At 36.3% G+C, this 18,413-nt stretch overlaps 1 protein-coding gene across 2 annotated transcripts in view; it reads left to right on the top strand.

Moving 5' to 3' along the window:
- The window catches only part of PROS1 (protein S), a 101,553-nt gene extending 84,970 nt beyond the window's left edge, over positions 1–16,583 (top strand). For both annotated transcript variants that reach the window (XM_007986148.3, XM_073009665.1), the window contains exons 11-15: positions 2,261–2,428; positions 4,052–4,220; positions 9,708–9,859; positions 11,906–12,131; positions 15,320–16,583. In XM_007986148.3, the coding sequence (XP_007984339.2) occupies positions 2,261–2,428; positions 4,052–4,220; positions 9,708–9,859; positions 11,906–12,131; positions 15,320–15,480 (876 nt within the window). In that variant the 3' untranslated portion in view covers positions 15,481–16,583. The remainder of the gene's footprint in view (positions 1–2,260; positions 2,429–4,051; positions 4,221–9,707; positions 9,860–11,905; positions 12,132–15,319) is intronic.
- Positions 16,584–18,413: the final 1,830 nt, after the last annotated feature.

Genomic DNA, 18,413 nt, shown 5'->3' with positions numbered 1-18,413 from the left:
AAATACATGAGGGAATATAAAATGATTCTGCACCATGTGAACAGCAAGTAGAGAGTTTCTTGGAATAGGATGTGTTTGGTATTTGAGGAATAACACAAAGAGTAGTGTAGCAGCAGGGGAGAGTAGTTAGAAAATGAGGTTAGAAACGTGGTCTAGTATAAGATCATCGAGGGCCTTGGGGGCAATGATGAGGATGTGGATTTTATGCTAAATGGAAAGACCCTGGATGGTTTTGAGAAAGGACATGGATCTAATTTGAATTTTAAAAGATAATCCCAATCAGAAGCGGATTACTTTGTGGAAACCAGAAGTGGAGAATGAGAGTAGAACAGGATATGGAGTTAGGAGACTGTTGGAAGAATCCAGCGGAGAGAAGATGGAAGCTTTGACTGGTGTGCTGATGATAAGGGTGGTGAAAAGTGGTCAGATTCTGGATATATTTTTAAAGTTAAGCCTTCAATTCAAATTTTTGAATACTCAGCATAAAGAGGGGTTTTAAGGGCCTGAAACTATTTGTGTTGACCAGTGGTTCCAAATACTATCTCATCCAATGTCTGAATGCTCCTTTACTATTCTATAATGAAATGTATCAGTAATGTAAACTACCTTCACATATACCCAATCAAAACCAATATAATGCTCTCATTATTATATTAATATGGATAAATTAAAGGAAAGTAATTTATAAGAAAATAATATGTATTTCGATATATACATAGTCAACTGTAACTACAGCACTTGTCAAAGCTTGCTTCTATGCATAAAGTAAAAGCTACAAATGAAGACTAATGCTGGGGTGTTATATTAGCAACTCAAATACCATTAAGTGCATACATGGTGTTGCCATTGGTATTATTAATTTTCCAAAGTGGTGAGAAGTTCCTGGTAAAGATATGAATGAAACAAATGTCAATCTATCCTTAGTTTTCAAGATCATTACATTCTTGAAAAATGTAATGAATGCTAAAATAGTGCAGCAAGCATTTTGTGTATATGTATACACAAACTCAGATGATTGTAAGCATGAATAGTCCCTACATGAATACCTAGCAGGGATGTTCAAAAGATTTTAAGCATACTTGATAGTTTATTATTAGTTCTGCATTATTTATTATTGTTAATTCTGCATGACTAGCCCATGTACATAATGCCAATTGTCTATCATCTTGCACTGCCAGCATGGCCCCTACTCATTGTGACAAATAAAAGTGTTCCCCACCTCCAAATTTTCCAAATGCCCTGGAGTGGAGTCATGGTGTCTCACTTAAAATACTTGCATGGCTACAGGAAAAAGGTCTGGGCCTGAGCCGTGGGGAGGGGAAGATCCAGCAAAGGAGACTGAGAAGTAGTGGTTAGAGTGTAGAGAGAGAAGCAAGCAGGGTCAGGTGTTGTAGGCTAAGTTAAGAAAGTCTGTAAAGGAGACAATAGTTGTTCGAATGCTGCTAATTGGCTATATTAAGGAAGGAGTGTTGACCAACTTTAAGTTTGTGTTACTAAATTTATTCTATGTTGGAGGATAGTTTTTCCCTTCCTATCATGGTGTTTTAATATGTTTATTGTCTGGCTTATATTATTAGTTAGTGAGTGAAGAGTTTACACTTTGAGTGCTATAGTTTTACTTGAAGTGATTGCAGCAGTGGTTCTTCAAACTGCCTTTGTGGAAGGAACTTTTATTGTTGTTTCCCCTTACTTGAAACCTTTTTTAAAAACCCAAACTACTCTCAAAATAGGAAAACTTCCATTTAATTTTATGTATTTTTTTTCTTATTGCCTCAATCACTTTTGAATTTTAGAGAAAAAAATAATTTGTGTGCAATTAACAGAATACTGAACATATTGATTTTTCTGGCTTTATATTAAGAACTTATTTACATTATTGATCTCATATGTGTATTATCAGACAATTGCAAAATAAGACCACTTAAATTTTTCCTAAGATAGAATGGCTCACTTTACTGTTAATTTTCTAGCAGCCTGGGATTGAAAGATACATAATTGGATGTTTAAGCTTAACAGAATACTATTATTTTTTAACTTTAAAATATGGTACGCTTTTAATTTTTGATCAAGTGCTGCCACCCTAAATGTCTTTTTATCACATTTATCATAATTTGACATTCCAAATGAGTTGTAACAAATTAATAATTACATTAAAATGATTACAAAAGTAGTTTTTGGGAATAATAACAATTTTTAGATCCCAGTATTTCAAATGATATGCAGTAATGCTTGGTTATTTGATTTTTCTTTTTAATTGTAGGTATCTGTGGAAGAATTAGAACATAGTATTAGCATTAAAATAGCTAAAGAAGCTGTGATGGATATAAATAAACCTGGACCCCTTTTTAAGCCTGAAAATGGATTGCTGGAAACCAAAGTATACTTTGCAGGATTCCCTCGGAAAGTGGAAAGTGAACTCATTAAACCGGTAATGATCCAAGCTGCTGTCATTCATCATGGATGAATTCCTTTTGTCTGTAATAGATCTGAATATGTGTTTTTCTGAGAGTCAATAGAAGTTGTTTTGTTAAGCATACTAAGTGTGACAACTTGAAATGATCATGGAAAAATAACATTAGTAACCCTTGTTATTGTATTAATGAAATAAGAAAATGATATAGTGGTTTTGTGCCCATTTAAATCCCCAGCATAAATCATGAAGTGGATTTCTAAAATTCTCAAGCTAATGCTTGGCAATGTTAACACTACAGTTCAGTGTTAACATCATGATAATCCATACTCAGTTGTTAAACATATAAATTAATATATTTAAGTCCAAAATTATGCTATTTTGTGAAAGCCAGTCAAAGGACTTTCTCAAGTCTATTTTTAGGACTTAAATGCAAGAGCTAAAGAATATCACATAAGGTGAAATTTATTGTTAAAAAAATACCTCTTTACTGAGGGTACAACTATAGCCTGTCACAAACTGAAATTAGATGTAATAGATATTTTTCTAAGTATAATATTTGTTTAATAGCTATACAATAGGTTTCATGAAAGAGACTAACCACTAACTCTTGAAAGAGTTTTAAAGATTTCGTTTGAAATCACAGACCTGCCCGATACACTTGCTGGTTTAATTTAAGTATTTACTATCTTATATCCATCTTTCACTCCTGGCAATTAATAGTTACTTTAACTTTTAAAAGGTTTCTGTTATATGATATTAAGCTTGAATTAATTAACCCATGTTGACATGAATATACCTGTTGTCTGAAACTGAGAAATTAAGACATTTTAAAAGTAAAATAAAGTATTCAAAAAGTATCAATCATTTATGAAATGGCTTTTACATGCCTTGAGCCTGGCAGGATGCTTCATGGAGGCTAAAGAATGCAAACACTTTTGTGTCTGAAGAAACTTAGAGTCTGATTGGCAAGACAAACCCATATTGTAAATGCCACTAGAGAAAAACAAGGCCGGGCGTGGTGGCTCACACCTGTAATCCCAGCACTTGGGAGGTCGATGTGGGCGGATCACCTGAGATCAGGAGTTCAAGACCAACCTAGCCAATGTGGCAAAACTGCATCTCTACTCGAAGTGCAAAAATGAGCCGGATGTGGTGGCAGGCACCTGTAATCGCAGCGAGTCGGAAGGCTGAGGCAGGAGAATCACTTGAACCAGGGAGGCAGAGGTTGCAGTGAGCCAAGATCCCGCCACTGCACTCCAGCAAGACTCCGTCTCAATCAAACAAACAAACAAAGAAGACAAACAAGACAGCTTAGAGCCCAGGGCCACAGCTAGAAGCAATATAGAACTTGAGAGCAGAAAATTTACCACTGGATGATGTAGGAGAGGCAGGTGGGGCTTGAATGTTAAAAATCATTAAGATCCCACTGAGGGCTTGTGATGGTATAAGCTCACTTGTACTGAAAAAGACTGTCCATCTGAAGAATACTTTGAAAAGAAAAACTTAAATAAAATTCAAAATATTTTCAACTATTATTAAAGAAAGTATTTTTTTTCTGTAAATGAAAACCTATACTCATAATCGAGCCACTTGTTTAAGTTTAAAATGTACTCCTTGACTTATATTTTAATTTGCTAGATTAACCCTCGTCTAGATGGATGTATACGAAGCTGGAATTTGATGAAGCAAGGAGCTTCTGGAATAAAGGAAATTATTCAAGAAAAACAAAATAAGCATTGTCTGGTTACTGTGGAGAAGGGCTCTTACTATCCTGGTTCTGGAATTGCTGAATTTCACATAGATTATAGTAAGTGATTTTCCATTTATCTCTATTTTTGTCATTAATGAGTAAATTTATTCATTGACAAACAGTAGCAATTTCTTTGGTAAACATTATCAAGTATCTGCTGTGTGCCCACTCTAGTCTTATGCTTATTCATACTATTATATACCTTTTACAGAAAGTTTTCAGTGTATTGGGAAAAATATAAAGGCATTTGAATGTGCTTGTGTTGTTATTTCAGGTTTATCGGTACAAAGCCTGATTCCTTTTGGGTAAATTCAATTGAGCTATTTTAAAGTTCACTGATTTCTCACTTGTATGGAGTCTACCAATGAATGCATCAAAAAGATTCATCTTCATTTTCAGCATTTCTATTTGATGCTTTCTTAAAATTTCTACCTCCCTGTTGAAATTCCCTATCTGTTCACACGTGTCTAGTTTATGTACTGAGATTTCAATGTAGTCATAATGATTATTTTAAATTCCCTGTCTCATAGTTCCAACTGTGTCATATCTGGGTCTGGTCATTTTGTTTGTTTTGTCCCTTGACCAAGTGTTGTTTTTCTTGCATCTTTGTGTATCATGTAATTTTTGGTTTAGAGTTGGGCATCTTATGTATAATAGTAGAGACTGAGATAAAGAATATTTGTGTCTGGAAATGAGCACGTTTCTTTTGCTAGGTTCTTAGTAATGAGATTGAATCAATCTGGTGAAAAGTTGAGCTTCTTAAGTTTTGCTGGTGCCAGGATGACCCTTAATGCACCACAGGTTTCAGATTTTTTAATTTTGTTTTGTTGTATTTTGTTTTTGAGATAGAGTCTTACTCTGTTGCCCAGGCTGGAGTGCAGTGGCGCGATCTTGGCTCACTGCAACCTCTGCCTCCTGGATTCAAGTGATTCTTCTGTCTCAGCCTCCCAAGTAGCTGGGACGACAGGTGCCCACTACCATGCCCGGCTAATTTTTGTATTTTTAGTAGAGATGAGGTTTCACCATATTGGCCAGGCTGGGCTCGAACTCCTGATCTTCATGATCCAGCCACCTCAGCCTCCCAAAGTGCTGGGATTACAGGTGTGAGCCACCGCTCCCAGCCTCAGATTTTTAAAATACTACCTTCTGCTTATAATAAGGGAATGGTTTGCTAGCAAGTTTTTCTCTTTCTTTTCTTTCTTTCTTTTCTTTCCTTCTTTTCCCCCTTCCTTTCTTTTCTTTTCTTTTCTATTCTTTTCTTTTCTTTCCCGAGTCTCACTCTGTTGCCCAGGCTGGAGTGCAGTGCCACAATCTCAGCTCACTGCAAGCTCCACCTCGCCATTTCAAGTGATTCTCATGCCTCAGCCTCCTGAGTAGCTGGAGTTACAAGGGTGCACCACCATGCCCTGCTAATTTTTGTATTTTTGATGGGGTTTCACAATGTTGGTCAGGCTGGTTTCAAACTCATGACCTTAGGTGATCTGCCTGCCTCAGCTTACCCAAGTGCTGGGATTATAGGCTTGAGCCCCCATGCCTGGCCTAGAGAATTTTTCATCATAGCAGCTCAGTTTTATGTATTCCCTCCATAATATGCCTCAAGAAAATGTCTCTCCCACTTATGTCTCTCAAGTGTCTTGCCCACCCCCAGCAGAGTGCTCTTGTTACTTGACATTTGCTAAGATGGCAGAGAAGATGCGGAGGTTGGGGAAGCATTCTATGTTGTTCTGGTACAAATTCAGTCGTAGGCAGGTGTTGTATCCCTGGGTCTCAGGAGTGTGGAATTCACTCTTTCTCTTCCCTGACTCTCCTCAGTAGGGGAGATGTCTAATGATCAGGACTCAAGATGTTTTCCTGCTCCTTCTCCATGATAGATAGCTTTTTTGTTTGTTTTTCCTAATCTGTAGTTGCAGTGAGTCCTCATATGTGTCCTAATGACAAGGTTTGCTGCCTTTCTCCTGGTTTGAAAACTTTGTTGTGTAGAGAAGACCGAGAAGGATCTAGGTGGGGCTTTGTGGCTTCCCTGTAACTGGTGCTGCTTTCAGGACCGTATTAAGAGAGAGGCTTTCTCGGGTCTCCTTCCTCGCACTCCATTTTGTCTTGAGTGCACAGTAAGGTCTGTGGAGAAGAGCCTGTGAATGAGTAGGAATTGTCTTTGTGTCTGCAGTTTCTAGGGCTTCTAAGCTCTTACATCAGCTCCCACTTGGAGTTCAGCAATTAGTTTAAATCTTTACCTAAATTATTTTTAGCAAATTGCATGGCATCTCCTATCTGCCCTGGGTTAGAAAGTGTTCTCATTCTGGCTCTCCTTGGAAACACCTGTCTTTCTTTAGTTTTCTGGTTAGTTTGTTGCCCTGTGACCTCAGCTCTTTGATAGTTCCAAGAAAAGTCGTGATTATGCAGATAATTTGGCTTTTGTTGTTGTCAGGGTAGGGGTAGTGCTCTTTCCAATTTTCTACAGCCCAAGTAGAGCAGGGAATCTTGCCATAGTGACCTTATAAATAATACTTCTGTGAACATCCTAAAACATACCTCCTTCTACCTTTATGTGATTAATTCTATGGAAGAAAATTTTAGAATTAGGTTACCTCTATCAAAGGTTATGCAAATATATAATTATTAGAGGTTCAATTACATTCTTTTCCAAAAATCTTTTATCAATTAATATTTCTACCAACAGAATGAGAAAGTGTATGCTTGAGTTTCTTTTTTCCAATCTGATAGTTCAAAAATTAAATTTTATAGATTTGAATATTAATATTATTTCCCTAATTTCTACTGAACTTGAATATCCTCCCATATGTTTATTAGCTATTTATACATTCTATTTATTTTGTTGAATTCTTTGTCTTTTTCTTTTTTGATAGTTCATTATTTGAGCTACTAACACTTTGAGCATTATAAATTGTTAGCATTAATCTGATATCTCTGCTTTAAGAGATATCATTTTAATTGTGTTTATTTGTAACCTAAAAAGGGCGAGGTAAGGTGGCTCACACCTATAATCCCAGAACTTTAGGAGGCTGAGGCGGGCAGATTCCAAAGAGCTAGAGCCCAAGAGTTCAAGACCAGCCTTGGCAACATGGCAAAACCCTAACTTCACAAAAAATACAAAAATTAGCCAAGCCTGATGGCATGCGCCTGTAGTCCCAGCTACTCAGGAGGCTGAGGTGGGAGGATGGCTTGAGCCCAATAGGTTGACGCAGCAGAGAACTGTGATCTTACCACTGCATTCCAGCCTGGATGACAGAGTGACAGCATGTCTCAAAAAAAAAAAAAAAGAAAAGAAAAAAAAGTGTTTACTACATTAATACAAATTTTAAAATTTTATGTAAGTAGGAGGTAGAAATGCAGATTTATTACATGCATGTATTGTGATATATTGTGTAGTGGTGAAATCTGGGCTTTTGGTATACACATCACCCAAATAGTGAACATGATACCCAATTGGTAATTTTTCAACCCCTGCCCTCCTGCCACTCTCTCATCTTTCGTAGTCTCTTTTTACTACATTTGTTTGTTTGTTTTTGAGATAGGGTCTCTCTCTGTCATCCAGGCTGGAGTGCAGTGGTGCAATCATGGCTCACTGTCACCTAGACCTTCTGGGCTCAAGCAATCTTCCCGCCTCAGCCTCCCAAGTAGCTAGGACTATAGCCGCATGCCACCATGCCTTGCTAATTTCTATGTTTTGCAGAGACAGAGTCTTCCTATGTTGCTCAGGTCAGTTTTCAAACTCCTCGCCTCAAGTGATCCTCCTGCCCCAGCCTCCCAGTGCTGGTATTACAGGCATGAGCCACTGTGCCCAGCCTTTTTCACTACATTTCTAAGGACAAATTTTACAAAAATGATTTTCCTTTTTCTAATATAAATTAATACAATGCCTAGCTGTGTTCTGCATATGAAGGATTTTTTTTTTTTAAGTTATAAATGGGGTGAGGATTAAATTAGGATAAAACTAAATCCACAATGATTTGGCCAAAGGAAAAAAATCCCGAAAAGGTAATGAAAATGAGTTACATTGTATCTAAAAAAATTACTTTAATAAGCAATTAATCATTTCATGGATAATTTGTAAGTGATCTACTTTGTAATTAATATTTAATGTTACATTTTAACTTCTGTACATTTGCCTGTTCATTTTAGTTTGAGTTTAATATCCTGTGTTAAATTTACTTATTTCAAATAAATATTTAGGTGATAGAAATTCCAATTACCCTGGTTTGAGCATTACACATTGTATGCATTTATCAAATGACATATGTACCCCAAAATATGTACAATTATGATATATCAATTAAAAATTACTTATTTCACAATGATTACATATACACATTCTTTTTATTTTTATTTTTATTTTGGAGACAGAGTCTCACTCTTTTTCCCAGGCTGGAGTGCAGTGACGTGATTTCAGCTCACTGCAACCTCTGCCTCCTGAGTTCAAGCGATTCTCCTGAATCAAGCCTCCCGAGTAGCTGGGACTACAGGTACACACCACCATGCTCGGCTAATTTTGTGTATTTTTTTTTCAGTAGAGATGTTTCACCATGTCGCCCAGGCTGGTCTCGAACTCCTGAGCTCAGGCAATTCCAAAGTACTAGGATTACAGGCATGTGCCACTGCACCTGGCCTATATATTTTTTTCTTCTGAGTGGGAATTACAGGATTATAATAGAACACTTGGTGACATTATATGTGGCTAAGTGGAAGAACATCTTGTCAAAGGAAAATGATTTTCCTTATTCACATTTACCCTTTCAAGGGCTCTATGTGGTATTTGGGCTTTGCTATAGGTTATATTATATTACATGAGGAAGACTTCATTCAGATTATGAACTAATATTTTTAGGAATCCAACTACTCCAGAAACATATTAATTCAACACATATCTATCGAGTGACTGCTGGGGAAACAAAGCAATGATAGAGACATATACCTCCTAGAGCTTGTGCTTTAGTGGGATAGACACTTAACCTAGTAATGAAGAAAGAGAATGTGGAGGATTATGACAAGAGAGTCACGAAACAAGGGTTCCCATTCTGATTTCAAAACTAACTGCTGATGTCAGTGTATTTCTCTAGTATCAAACTATCCAACTCTCCTATGTATATAGATCATATTTATCCTTTGGAGTGATGATGGCAACTGTACCCAGATTTTCCCTCCATGATTACAGAAAATTTGTTGAACTTTCAAATGTGTACTTTGAAATATGACCACCTTGAGAGCATTGGTGAGTGTGCAAGGGAGAACGAAGAGCTGTTAAAGAGCAAACAGGGAAAATCCATGATAATCCTTAACACCACATTCCAGAATTCTCTTCTAGGAAGAACGGGAAGATGGGACTCCATTTGCATGTTTCTTGCCTGCATTAAAAAAAATTTGTGTGTTTTGTTTTGCCTAGGTTATATAGATCATTGAGAAAGAGAACAAAATGTTTAGTATTACACAAGATAGTTTTGAATATTACCCAGACTGTATTAATAATAATTCCTCCTGGTGCACTTTAGGAGTGCATTGATCATATTTCTGTTTCATTTTTTTAAATAGATAATGGATCCAATGCTGAGGGTTGGCATATAAATGTGACCTTGAATATTCGTCCATCCATGGACACTGGTGTTATGCTTGCCTTGGTTTCTAGTAACAGCACAGTGCCCTTTGCTGTGTCCTTGGTGGACTCCACCTCTGAAAAATCACAGGTAACTTAACTCTAAACCTATGTGAGCCTTGTTTTTCTTTTCATTTTTTAAAATGGATATATAGCAGTACTTACCTCAAAGGACTATTTAGAAGATTAAATAAAGTAACTTATGTAAAGTGATTTGGCAGTATTTACCTCAAAGGACTATTTTGAAGATTAAATAACATAACTTATGTAAAGTATTTGGCACAATCTCCAGCACATCATTAAGAACTCAAAAAAATGTCTATTATTGTTACTTTTTTTGCTGGCTTGTTTCCAAGGTCTGAACGAAGAAGTAAGGGGAGGGAGGATTGAAAAACCTACTGCATCTATAGGTAAGATTAGGCAGACTCTCACAGAGGCTGCTTGGAATCATCCGAGTGCATAGAGATCCACCCTTATTAAGAATCCTTTAAGCATCGTGGGAATTAGTCTGTACTGTCAACATAGAAGTGAGTCTAATTACAGTGCACTGTGAGATATTCAGTGCTTAATTATAATGTTTTGTTCTTTCTTACACTCTTAATCTTTTCTCCCAAGAGTAAGTTAGGAAAAAAGAGAGAAAGTTAAAACTGGTCCACTTGGCTTCTTACTGGCACCTCTTATTTGAAATTAGGAGGAAGGACACAAAAAAACCTTAGACGAAAGGAAATTTGAGGGTTATCAGAAGATCTGTATTATTCAGACTTCTGTTAGAGGATAATTGCTCTGTTTATGTGTCATCCACAGTGGATTCCAACAAGTTACAGCAAGAAGCTGATGTTTATGCCAAGGCTGGCTTGGATGCTTTCAGTAGATTTTAGAAAGAGACCTATGGTTGAATAATGTCTATTGTAGTAAAACGGGTTATGCTGTTTGCAACTTAACGTATGATTCAGGGAGGAGGATGGGAAGCTTCTGGTGGTTAACCATAAGTAACCTAAAAATATCCTGATGAGTTTTTTTTGTTTGTGTTTTTGTTTTAACCTCCTGTCTTTAAGGAGCTTTTTACATTTGGATTTCATGGTTTTTTTTGTTTGCTAGTTTGTTTTTCTTTGTAAACAAAATTGAATTCCTATCTTCAACACTACGTTCACGCAGTGGAGGAGGTTAACGCATGCCATGTCTTTGATATTTATTTTATCCTTTGAGTGTTTGCCTCCATGATTCTTTCTTTGTATGTCAGATTTCCTTCATAAGGTCAATGTGCAATATTTCATGACCATATTCCAGATACCATTGATCATTCTGGAACATTTTCTTTATTAACCATCTCTTTTAATGAGTTTAAGGATATGGACATGTACAACACAATAACAGATTTCCTCGAGCAACCTGTATTTGCAAAGTATAGTCTTTGCGTTATTTCACTTCAAATAGATATCTGGGATTCCTAAATAAACATTTCTGACTTTGGTTTTATCACTTTCCTCTATGCCATATAAGCTACATGAAGAGATCACACTCAACACATTGAGTAATTTAGGCATAACGGCAGTTTGAAAAGTTCAGCAGAATGAACACAGTTTCTTTCTGGAGAATCTTCTGGTAAATGTTCTATAATGTACTGTTGGCAATACCTGGTTTTCCTTTCTCAGGGCCTCTTCACTTATTTTATCCCAAGTCTATAGGATTGCTTGTGTGGCACAAAGAAACCTGTTAGTCCTGCTGACATATGCTTACTAAAGCTTTTTACATTTCCCAAGTCTTTTCTTCAACAAAGAGTGATTCAACTCCTTCCCTTTTCATATGTAAACCTGGAAATTAGGAAGGCTCATAAACAGAAAGATATTGCTTAAGACACTCCTGTAGGTTCCGGTTGTTTTACTGAATTTTCAGAAACCAGTATACATTTATATGTTAGCTAAACTTAGAGTTTGTAAAACTAATGTGTATTTTAAAATTTAGTCATAATTATTATGTTAGTGTTATAATAATTAGTAATTTTTCACTTAAATTTAGAGGCTCTCTCATACATTTTCTTTCCTTATTGAAATTTAGTTTTCGACTTTCAAAAACTCCAAAGTCACTCTTAAGCAGCATTACTCTTACTCCTTGCTTATGTTGAATCTTTGTTCTTCAGGATATTGTGTTATCTGTTGAGAATACTGTAATATATCGGATACAGGCCCTAAGTCTATGTTCCAGTCAACGATCTCATCTGGAATTTAGAGTCAACAGAAACAATCTGGAGTTATTGACACCACTTAAAATAGAAACCATCTCCCACGAAGAGCTACAAACACAACTTGCCATCTTGGACAAAGCAATGAAAGGAAAAGTGGCCACGTATCTGGGTGGCCTTCCAGGTACTTTTTCTTCAGTTTTTAAAAAGTATATTTTAAATCAAATTGATAGTATTTGAAATATATAATTATACTAAAAAAAGCATCAGAAGGGAACATAAAATCCAGTACTCATTATTCTTTTTCTAGGGGCTAGTACCGACAGTTTATTGGCATATTTTTGTTTTATTTAGTTTAAAAACGTTAAACGAAGGCTGATCAAGTTTTGCTGCATTTGGCTATCCCAGGCAGAAAGGATATGTTATGTTATTTTGTCGTCACAATAGTCTTATAAGTTCAGTATTTGTTTGTATTTATCCAATATTTATTCATCTATTATTAAGTTCATCTTATCATTTATCCAACTTTTATCTTTTTATTTTTTTTTTTGAGACGGAGTCTTGCTCTGTCGCCCAGGCAGGAGTGAGTGGCGCGACTCGGCTCACTGCAAGCTCCGCCTCCCGGGTTCCCGCCATTCTCCTGCCTCAGCCTCCCGAGTAGCTGGGACTACAGGCGCCGCCACCACGCTCGGCTAGTTTTTTGTATTTTTTAGTAGAGACGGGGTTTCACCGTGTTAGCCAGGATGGTCTTGATCTCCTGACCTCGTGATCCGCCCGCCTCAGCCTCCCAAAGTGCTGGGATTACAGGTGTGAGCCACCGCGCCCAGCCCCATTTATCCAGCCTTTATTAAGACCCTGTGTCCCAGGTGCTCGCAACATAGTAATAAACAATCTAGTGGCAGAGGTAGACATTAAACAATTAATTAGGAAAATATCAAAATAATTAAAATTGTGATCACTTTCATGAGGGAAAAGTATGGGTTACTTTTAGAACCTGAAAATATGACTTCTCACCTGGTCGTGGGGACCAGAAACAACTGGTCTGGAATAATAGACTAAACTATAAATCTGATACTGAAAAGGTTAAATAAATTTAACCAGGTGTGGGAGTGGGGATTGGAGTTATTATGCAAGTACAATGTTCCATGTGTGGGCAGAGTGGAAAGGGATGACACGCTGGAGGAATCTGTAGGATATCAGTATGGTTAAAGCATACTGAGCAAGGGAGACGGTGGTATATAATGAGACTGTGAACTGGGTGGTTGGATGGATTGTTTGTAGACCGAGTTCAGGGTCATAAGTCTTATAATGAGAGACATGGAACTGTTAAAAGTTTTAAACAAGGAAGAAGTATAGCAATATTACAATTTTAAAAAGTCACTCTGCATACTGGATGGAGATGGATAGGTGGGAGACAAAAGTGGGTTTGAGATGATCTGAGAGGCTATTCAGTAGTCCAGATGAGGAAGCAGTGACAATAGTTGCAGTATCTAAACTACCATCAATTGTTGCAAAACAAACGGTCTGGGCATTGTTCAAAGTGCTTCAAATATATCCACTTGTTTAATTTTCAAAATAGTCCAGTGAAGTAAGTGCTATTGTTATACCCATTTTACAGATGAGGAAACCGAGGAAGCTGCAGGAATAGGGTGATAGCAGTAAAGATGATGGACAGTGAATAGATTGGAGATATGTGTTAGAAACAAAATTAATAGGATTCAGTGACTCAAAGACAGGTATAAGGGTGACTTTTAGATATCTGGCATGAGCAGTTGTGTGGATGGAGATTCCATTTACCAAGATGGGGAAAACTGGAGGAAAAGCAGAGTCATCTTTAACTGAATATTGGAAAATATGAAATTGGCACCAATATTTCACTTTAAATGGAAAAAAAGAGGCAGAAAGTTATTTAGAAGCATTTTCAGATGACATTTGCAATTTATTCTCATAGGGAGAATTCTGAGTTTGATGTCTGGACCTCTGATAACCTTCAATATATTCAATATATTGCTTAAACTGCTCATGGTCTTGATTTCCCGTACATGGAAATTGTATCTGGGGTTTTGGGAAATAGAAGTAAATAGGCTTTAAAAGCTATAGATAGATAGATAGATAGATAGATAGATAGATCGATCGATCAATAGAGGTAACATAGATAGATCAATAGAGGTAAGTAGCGAGCATGCCTAATTATTAGGGAGTAAAATTATAGTTTAAATGAATGAATTCTATATTGAAATCTATCTACTACCTTATCCATAAGTTAGTTGAATGCAATTTTAGGAAATCAAACCAACAAAGAGTTTAAAAGAAGTAGAATTATCAAAATTTCAGTGGTTTTGGGACTTTGGCAACAGCACTGAGGACTAACTTCAGGCAAAATGTCTGGAGAAAATTTGAGAGGAGCTAAATATTGAGATATTAAGAGTATAAACTGTGGGATGGGTAAATTATTAATTGCATGCAAAGTAGGCATGCTAAATTGCATGTGAAGAATTAAAACACAAGAGAAATGGATGATTTTGAGTAATTTCGTTCCTCAAAAAATGAATGAATTTGGGTAATTTCTTTTCTCCAAAAAGGAAAAGTGGCAAAATCTATGATATTTAGCCCAACTTGAAAGAGATTCTTAACAAATGCTATGAACTCATAATAATGTGTGAACTTTATTCACTGTCTTGGCAAGTTAGAAGTTGAAAATTTCAAGATTTTTTTTTTTGGCACGAGGTACTGAAGATGAAGAATAAGGGCTAAAGAATATCCATTGTGAGTTAAGATTAATGGAGAGGAGAAGCCAACAAAGAGGAAGGAAAATTGTTAGTTTTAGGAACTCCAAATAGTACATAAAAGTGAATCCTCTCTCATGACCTATTGCATGCCCAACAAAAAACTATTTCTTTGGAAAAAATACAGAAATCTGCTTTTATTCCAACAATAATTTAAAAGAGATATATTGATCATGGCATTTAAAAGAGATTTCCAAGTAGCTATAATTTGGAGTTGAAAAAATGATTTAACAATGCTTAACATGTTGCTTAAGTTTAAAAAGAAAAGAATATGTTATTTGTATAATAAAAATAGAATATCACAAGAATATGCTTGTTTTACTCTCCCTCAAATGTGTTTAAGTTTAAATGGAGCTAATTGTGTTTATGAAATCCGAGGAACTCGTGACGTGCTGAATTCAATGAAGTACAATAACATGTATATCAGAGTCACTTAATGTATATTTTTGGAATAGAATTTCACTATTAACTTTTCCTTTAGGATTAAAATTTTGCTGGTAATAGGAAGTCTGAATGACTTCTCTCAGTGTAAACAAACAAGATACTAAAAGTCTTGGACTAATAGTCTAATATTCTGCTTTTACAGATGTTCCATTCAGTGCCACACCAGTGAATGCCTTTTATAATGGCTGCATGGAAGTGAATATTAATGGTGTAGAGTTGGATCTGGATGAAGCCATTTCTAAACATAATGATATTAGAGCTCACTCATGTCCATCAGTTTGGGAAAAGACAAAGAATTCTTAAGCCATCTTTTCTCTGCTGATAATACCTTTTCCTTGTGTGTAATTATACTTATGTTTCAATAACAGCTGAAGGGTTTTATTTACAATGTGCAGTCTTTGATTATTTTTAAAAGGTCCTTTGTCAAGGAAAAAAATTCTGTTGTGATGTAAATCACAGTAAAGAAATTCTTACTTCTCTTGCTATCTAAGAATAGTGAAAAATAACAACTTTAAATTTGAATTTTTTTCCTACAAATGACAGTTTCAATTTTTGTTCATAAAACTAAATTTTATCATCATGAAGTACTGTCTAAATACCTATTTTTTTTTTTTTCAGAAAGCTAGGAAGTAAGCTCAAACAAAAGTACATGTAATTAAATACTATTGTTCATAGGCAGATACTATTTTGTTTTTTTGTTTTTTTCCTGATGAAGGCAGAAGAGATGGTGGTCTATTACATATGAATGGAATGGAGTGTCCTAATGCCTTATTTCAAAACAATTCCTCAGGGGGACCAGCTTTGGCTTCATCTTTCTCTTGCGTGGCTTCACATTTAAACCAGTATCTTTATTGAATTAGAAAACAAGTGGAACAAACTTTCCTGAGAGCAGCACAGGAATCTTACTTCTTGGGAGCTGCAGTCTGTCCGGATGAGACATCAGATTAGGTTGGATACGTGGGGAAATCTGAAATGGGTACATTTCTTATATTTGGCTGTGTCGTCATACAAGGTCTACATTACAAAAGATAGAATTCAGAGACGGACAGGAGAATGAACAAATGTGGGAGTTCGTAGTTTTCCTTGAATCCAACTTTTAATTACCAGAGTAAGTTGCCAAAATGTGATTGTTGAAGTACAAAAGGAACTATGAAAACCAGAACAAATTTTAACAAAAGGATAACCACAGAGGGATATAGTGAGTATTGTATCTTTGTAATCAAAGAAGGAGGTAAGATTGCCACGTGCCTGCTGGTACTGTGATGCATTTCAAGTGGCAGTTTTATCACATTTGAATCTACCATTCATAGCCAGATGTACATCAGATGTTTCACTGACAGTTTTCAAAAATAAATTCTTTTCATTATATTTTATATCATATAATAAACCGGTGTGTAATTTTAAAATGCATGTGAATATCTTTATTATATCAACTGTTTGAATAAAACATACAATTACATAATAGACATTTAACTCTTCATACAACGAAGTAGTTCTTCAGTTAAAAGACAGATAAAGCTCAAATATTTGAATAGTATTTATGATTGGGTGGTAGACTGGAACTCAGAAAGTGAAGAGAAGTAAAAGTAACATGTGTCTTTTGACACATCCCAGAAATTGTCTTGCTAGATAGAATTTTTCTCCCAATTGCCACCAGGTACTATGGGGGATGAATATCAGCAAGTGACTATTGATAATTACATTCATGTAAAAAAGCAAGGAAAAAGAAAAACAGAGAAAACATGAGAGAGGGAAAAAAAAAGAGTGAAAAAAAGGGGAAAGTGAGTTTCTTCTCGGGAGGAGTTCCCTGCTTTTCACTTGATTATGCCACATACAAGTCAGATATAGGGATCGATTCTACCTTTCACATCAGAAACCTTACTGCATGCACTGATGCTCGTCGAGGCTCCAGACACGCATTTATACATTTCCTCTACCTTTGAGATGTGCTCATACATGGCTAGAGAGAAGGTCTAGACCTATGGCTAAGAATCTTTGATTGATGTTTAATTTTGAACTTTGCCCAGAAATATAGATGGCTACTTTTAAAGAGTCGGTAGAGAACAGTAGTTTTCTGAAGGCAAAGTGGATATTTGGTGCCATTTCAGCTTTGTATATAAGTGAAAAAACTCCAAATAACACGGCCATCCAGAGTCCCTTAGAACTCACATTTTGAAAAAGTTTTCTTTTTTCTTTTTGAACATGTTATGTGACATGGTAATAGGACTCAACCATTTGCAGCGGTCAGTGATGGGTCAGTAAAAGCGATGATCAGATTAACCATCAGTACTGGTTAATCTGTAAGAATGGGACTATGCACCTCATTTCGCCTGTCTGAAAGTATAATTCCAGTCTTAGTCCATATATGTTAGTGCAATAAATATTTCCAATTTTCTTTTCATTCTAGAATTAAGGAACTGGTGGTATTACTGGAAAGGGGACTTTTTCATGTGAAAATTTATTTTTTCACAAAATAATTGCCTATTTATTTTTGCATTCCCCTAGACCTTTAGTTGCAATCATCAGTGGGAACTGAAATAATACAGAAGATGAATATCTGAAATAATTTTATTTCAGATTTCATCATGTTGCTATTAATATTGATTTGTGAGTTACACGGTCACTAGAGACTCAAAGGACTAGTCTGATAATTTCTAAATCATTCATTCAGCAACAAGTATTTATCAAGCACCTACTCTACTCTGTGCATGTGGAGTCAAAAGTAGAATGTCTGAGGGCTAAACCCAATGGAATAGGAAGTCACAATACTTAAGTTGGCCCTTGGTAGTCCTCAGATTCCTGTTCCTTGGAGCTACAAAGCAGTTCTTTTCTGGTCATCCTAAGAAGTTATACAACTTTTGGTCGGCCGGGTCTGGTGGCTCACGCCTCTAATCCCAGCACTTTGGGAGGCCGAGGCGGGTGGATCACCTGGGGTCAGGAGTTCAAGACCAGCCTGGCCAACGTGGTGAAACTCCGTCTTTACTAAAAATGCAAAAATTAGCTGGACATGGTGGCAGGTGCCTGAAATCCCAGCTAGTCAGGAGGCTGAGACAGGAGAATCACTTGAACCTGGGAGGTGGAGGTTGCAGTGAGCCAAGATTATGCCATTGCACTCCAGCCTGGGCAACAGGGTGAAACTCTGTCTCAAACAAACAAAAAAACTTTTGATCAGTAGTTTGCTCCTTTTGAAGATAGTTTTGATGATGGTCTTGCACATGGGTTTCTTGCTATAGCAA

The sequence above is a fragment of the Chlorocebus sabaeus genome, chromosome 22, assembly GCF_047675955.1.
Source record: "Chlorocebus sabaeus isolate Y175 chromosome 22, mChlSab1.0.hap1, whole genome shotgun sequence".
Classification (NCBI taxonomy): domain Eukaryota; kingdom Metazoa; phylum Chordata; class Mammalia; order Primates; family Cercopithecidae; genus Chlorocebus; species Chlorocebus sabaeus.
Note: the sequence above shows the minus strand (reverse complement) of the source record. Positions and strands in the feature narration are given on the sequence as shown.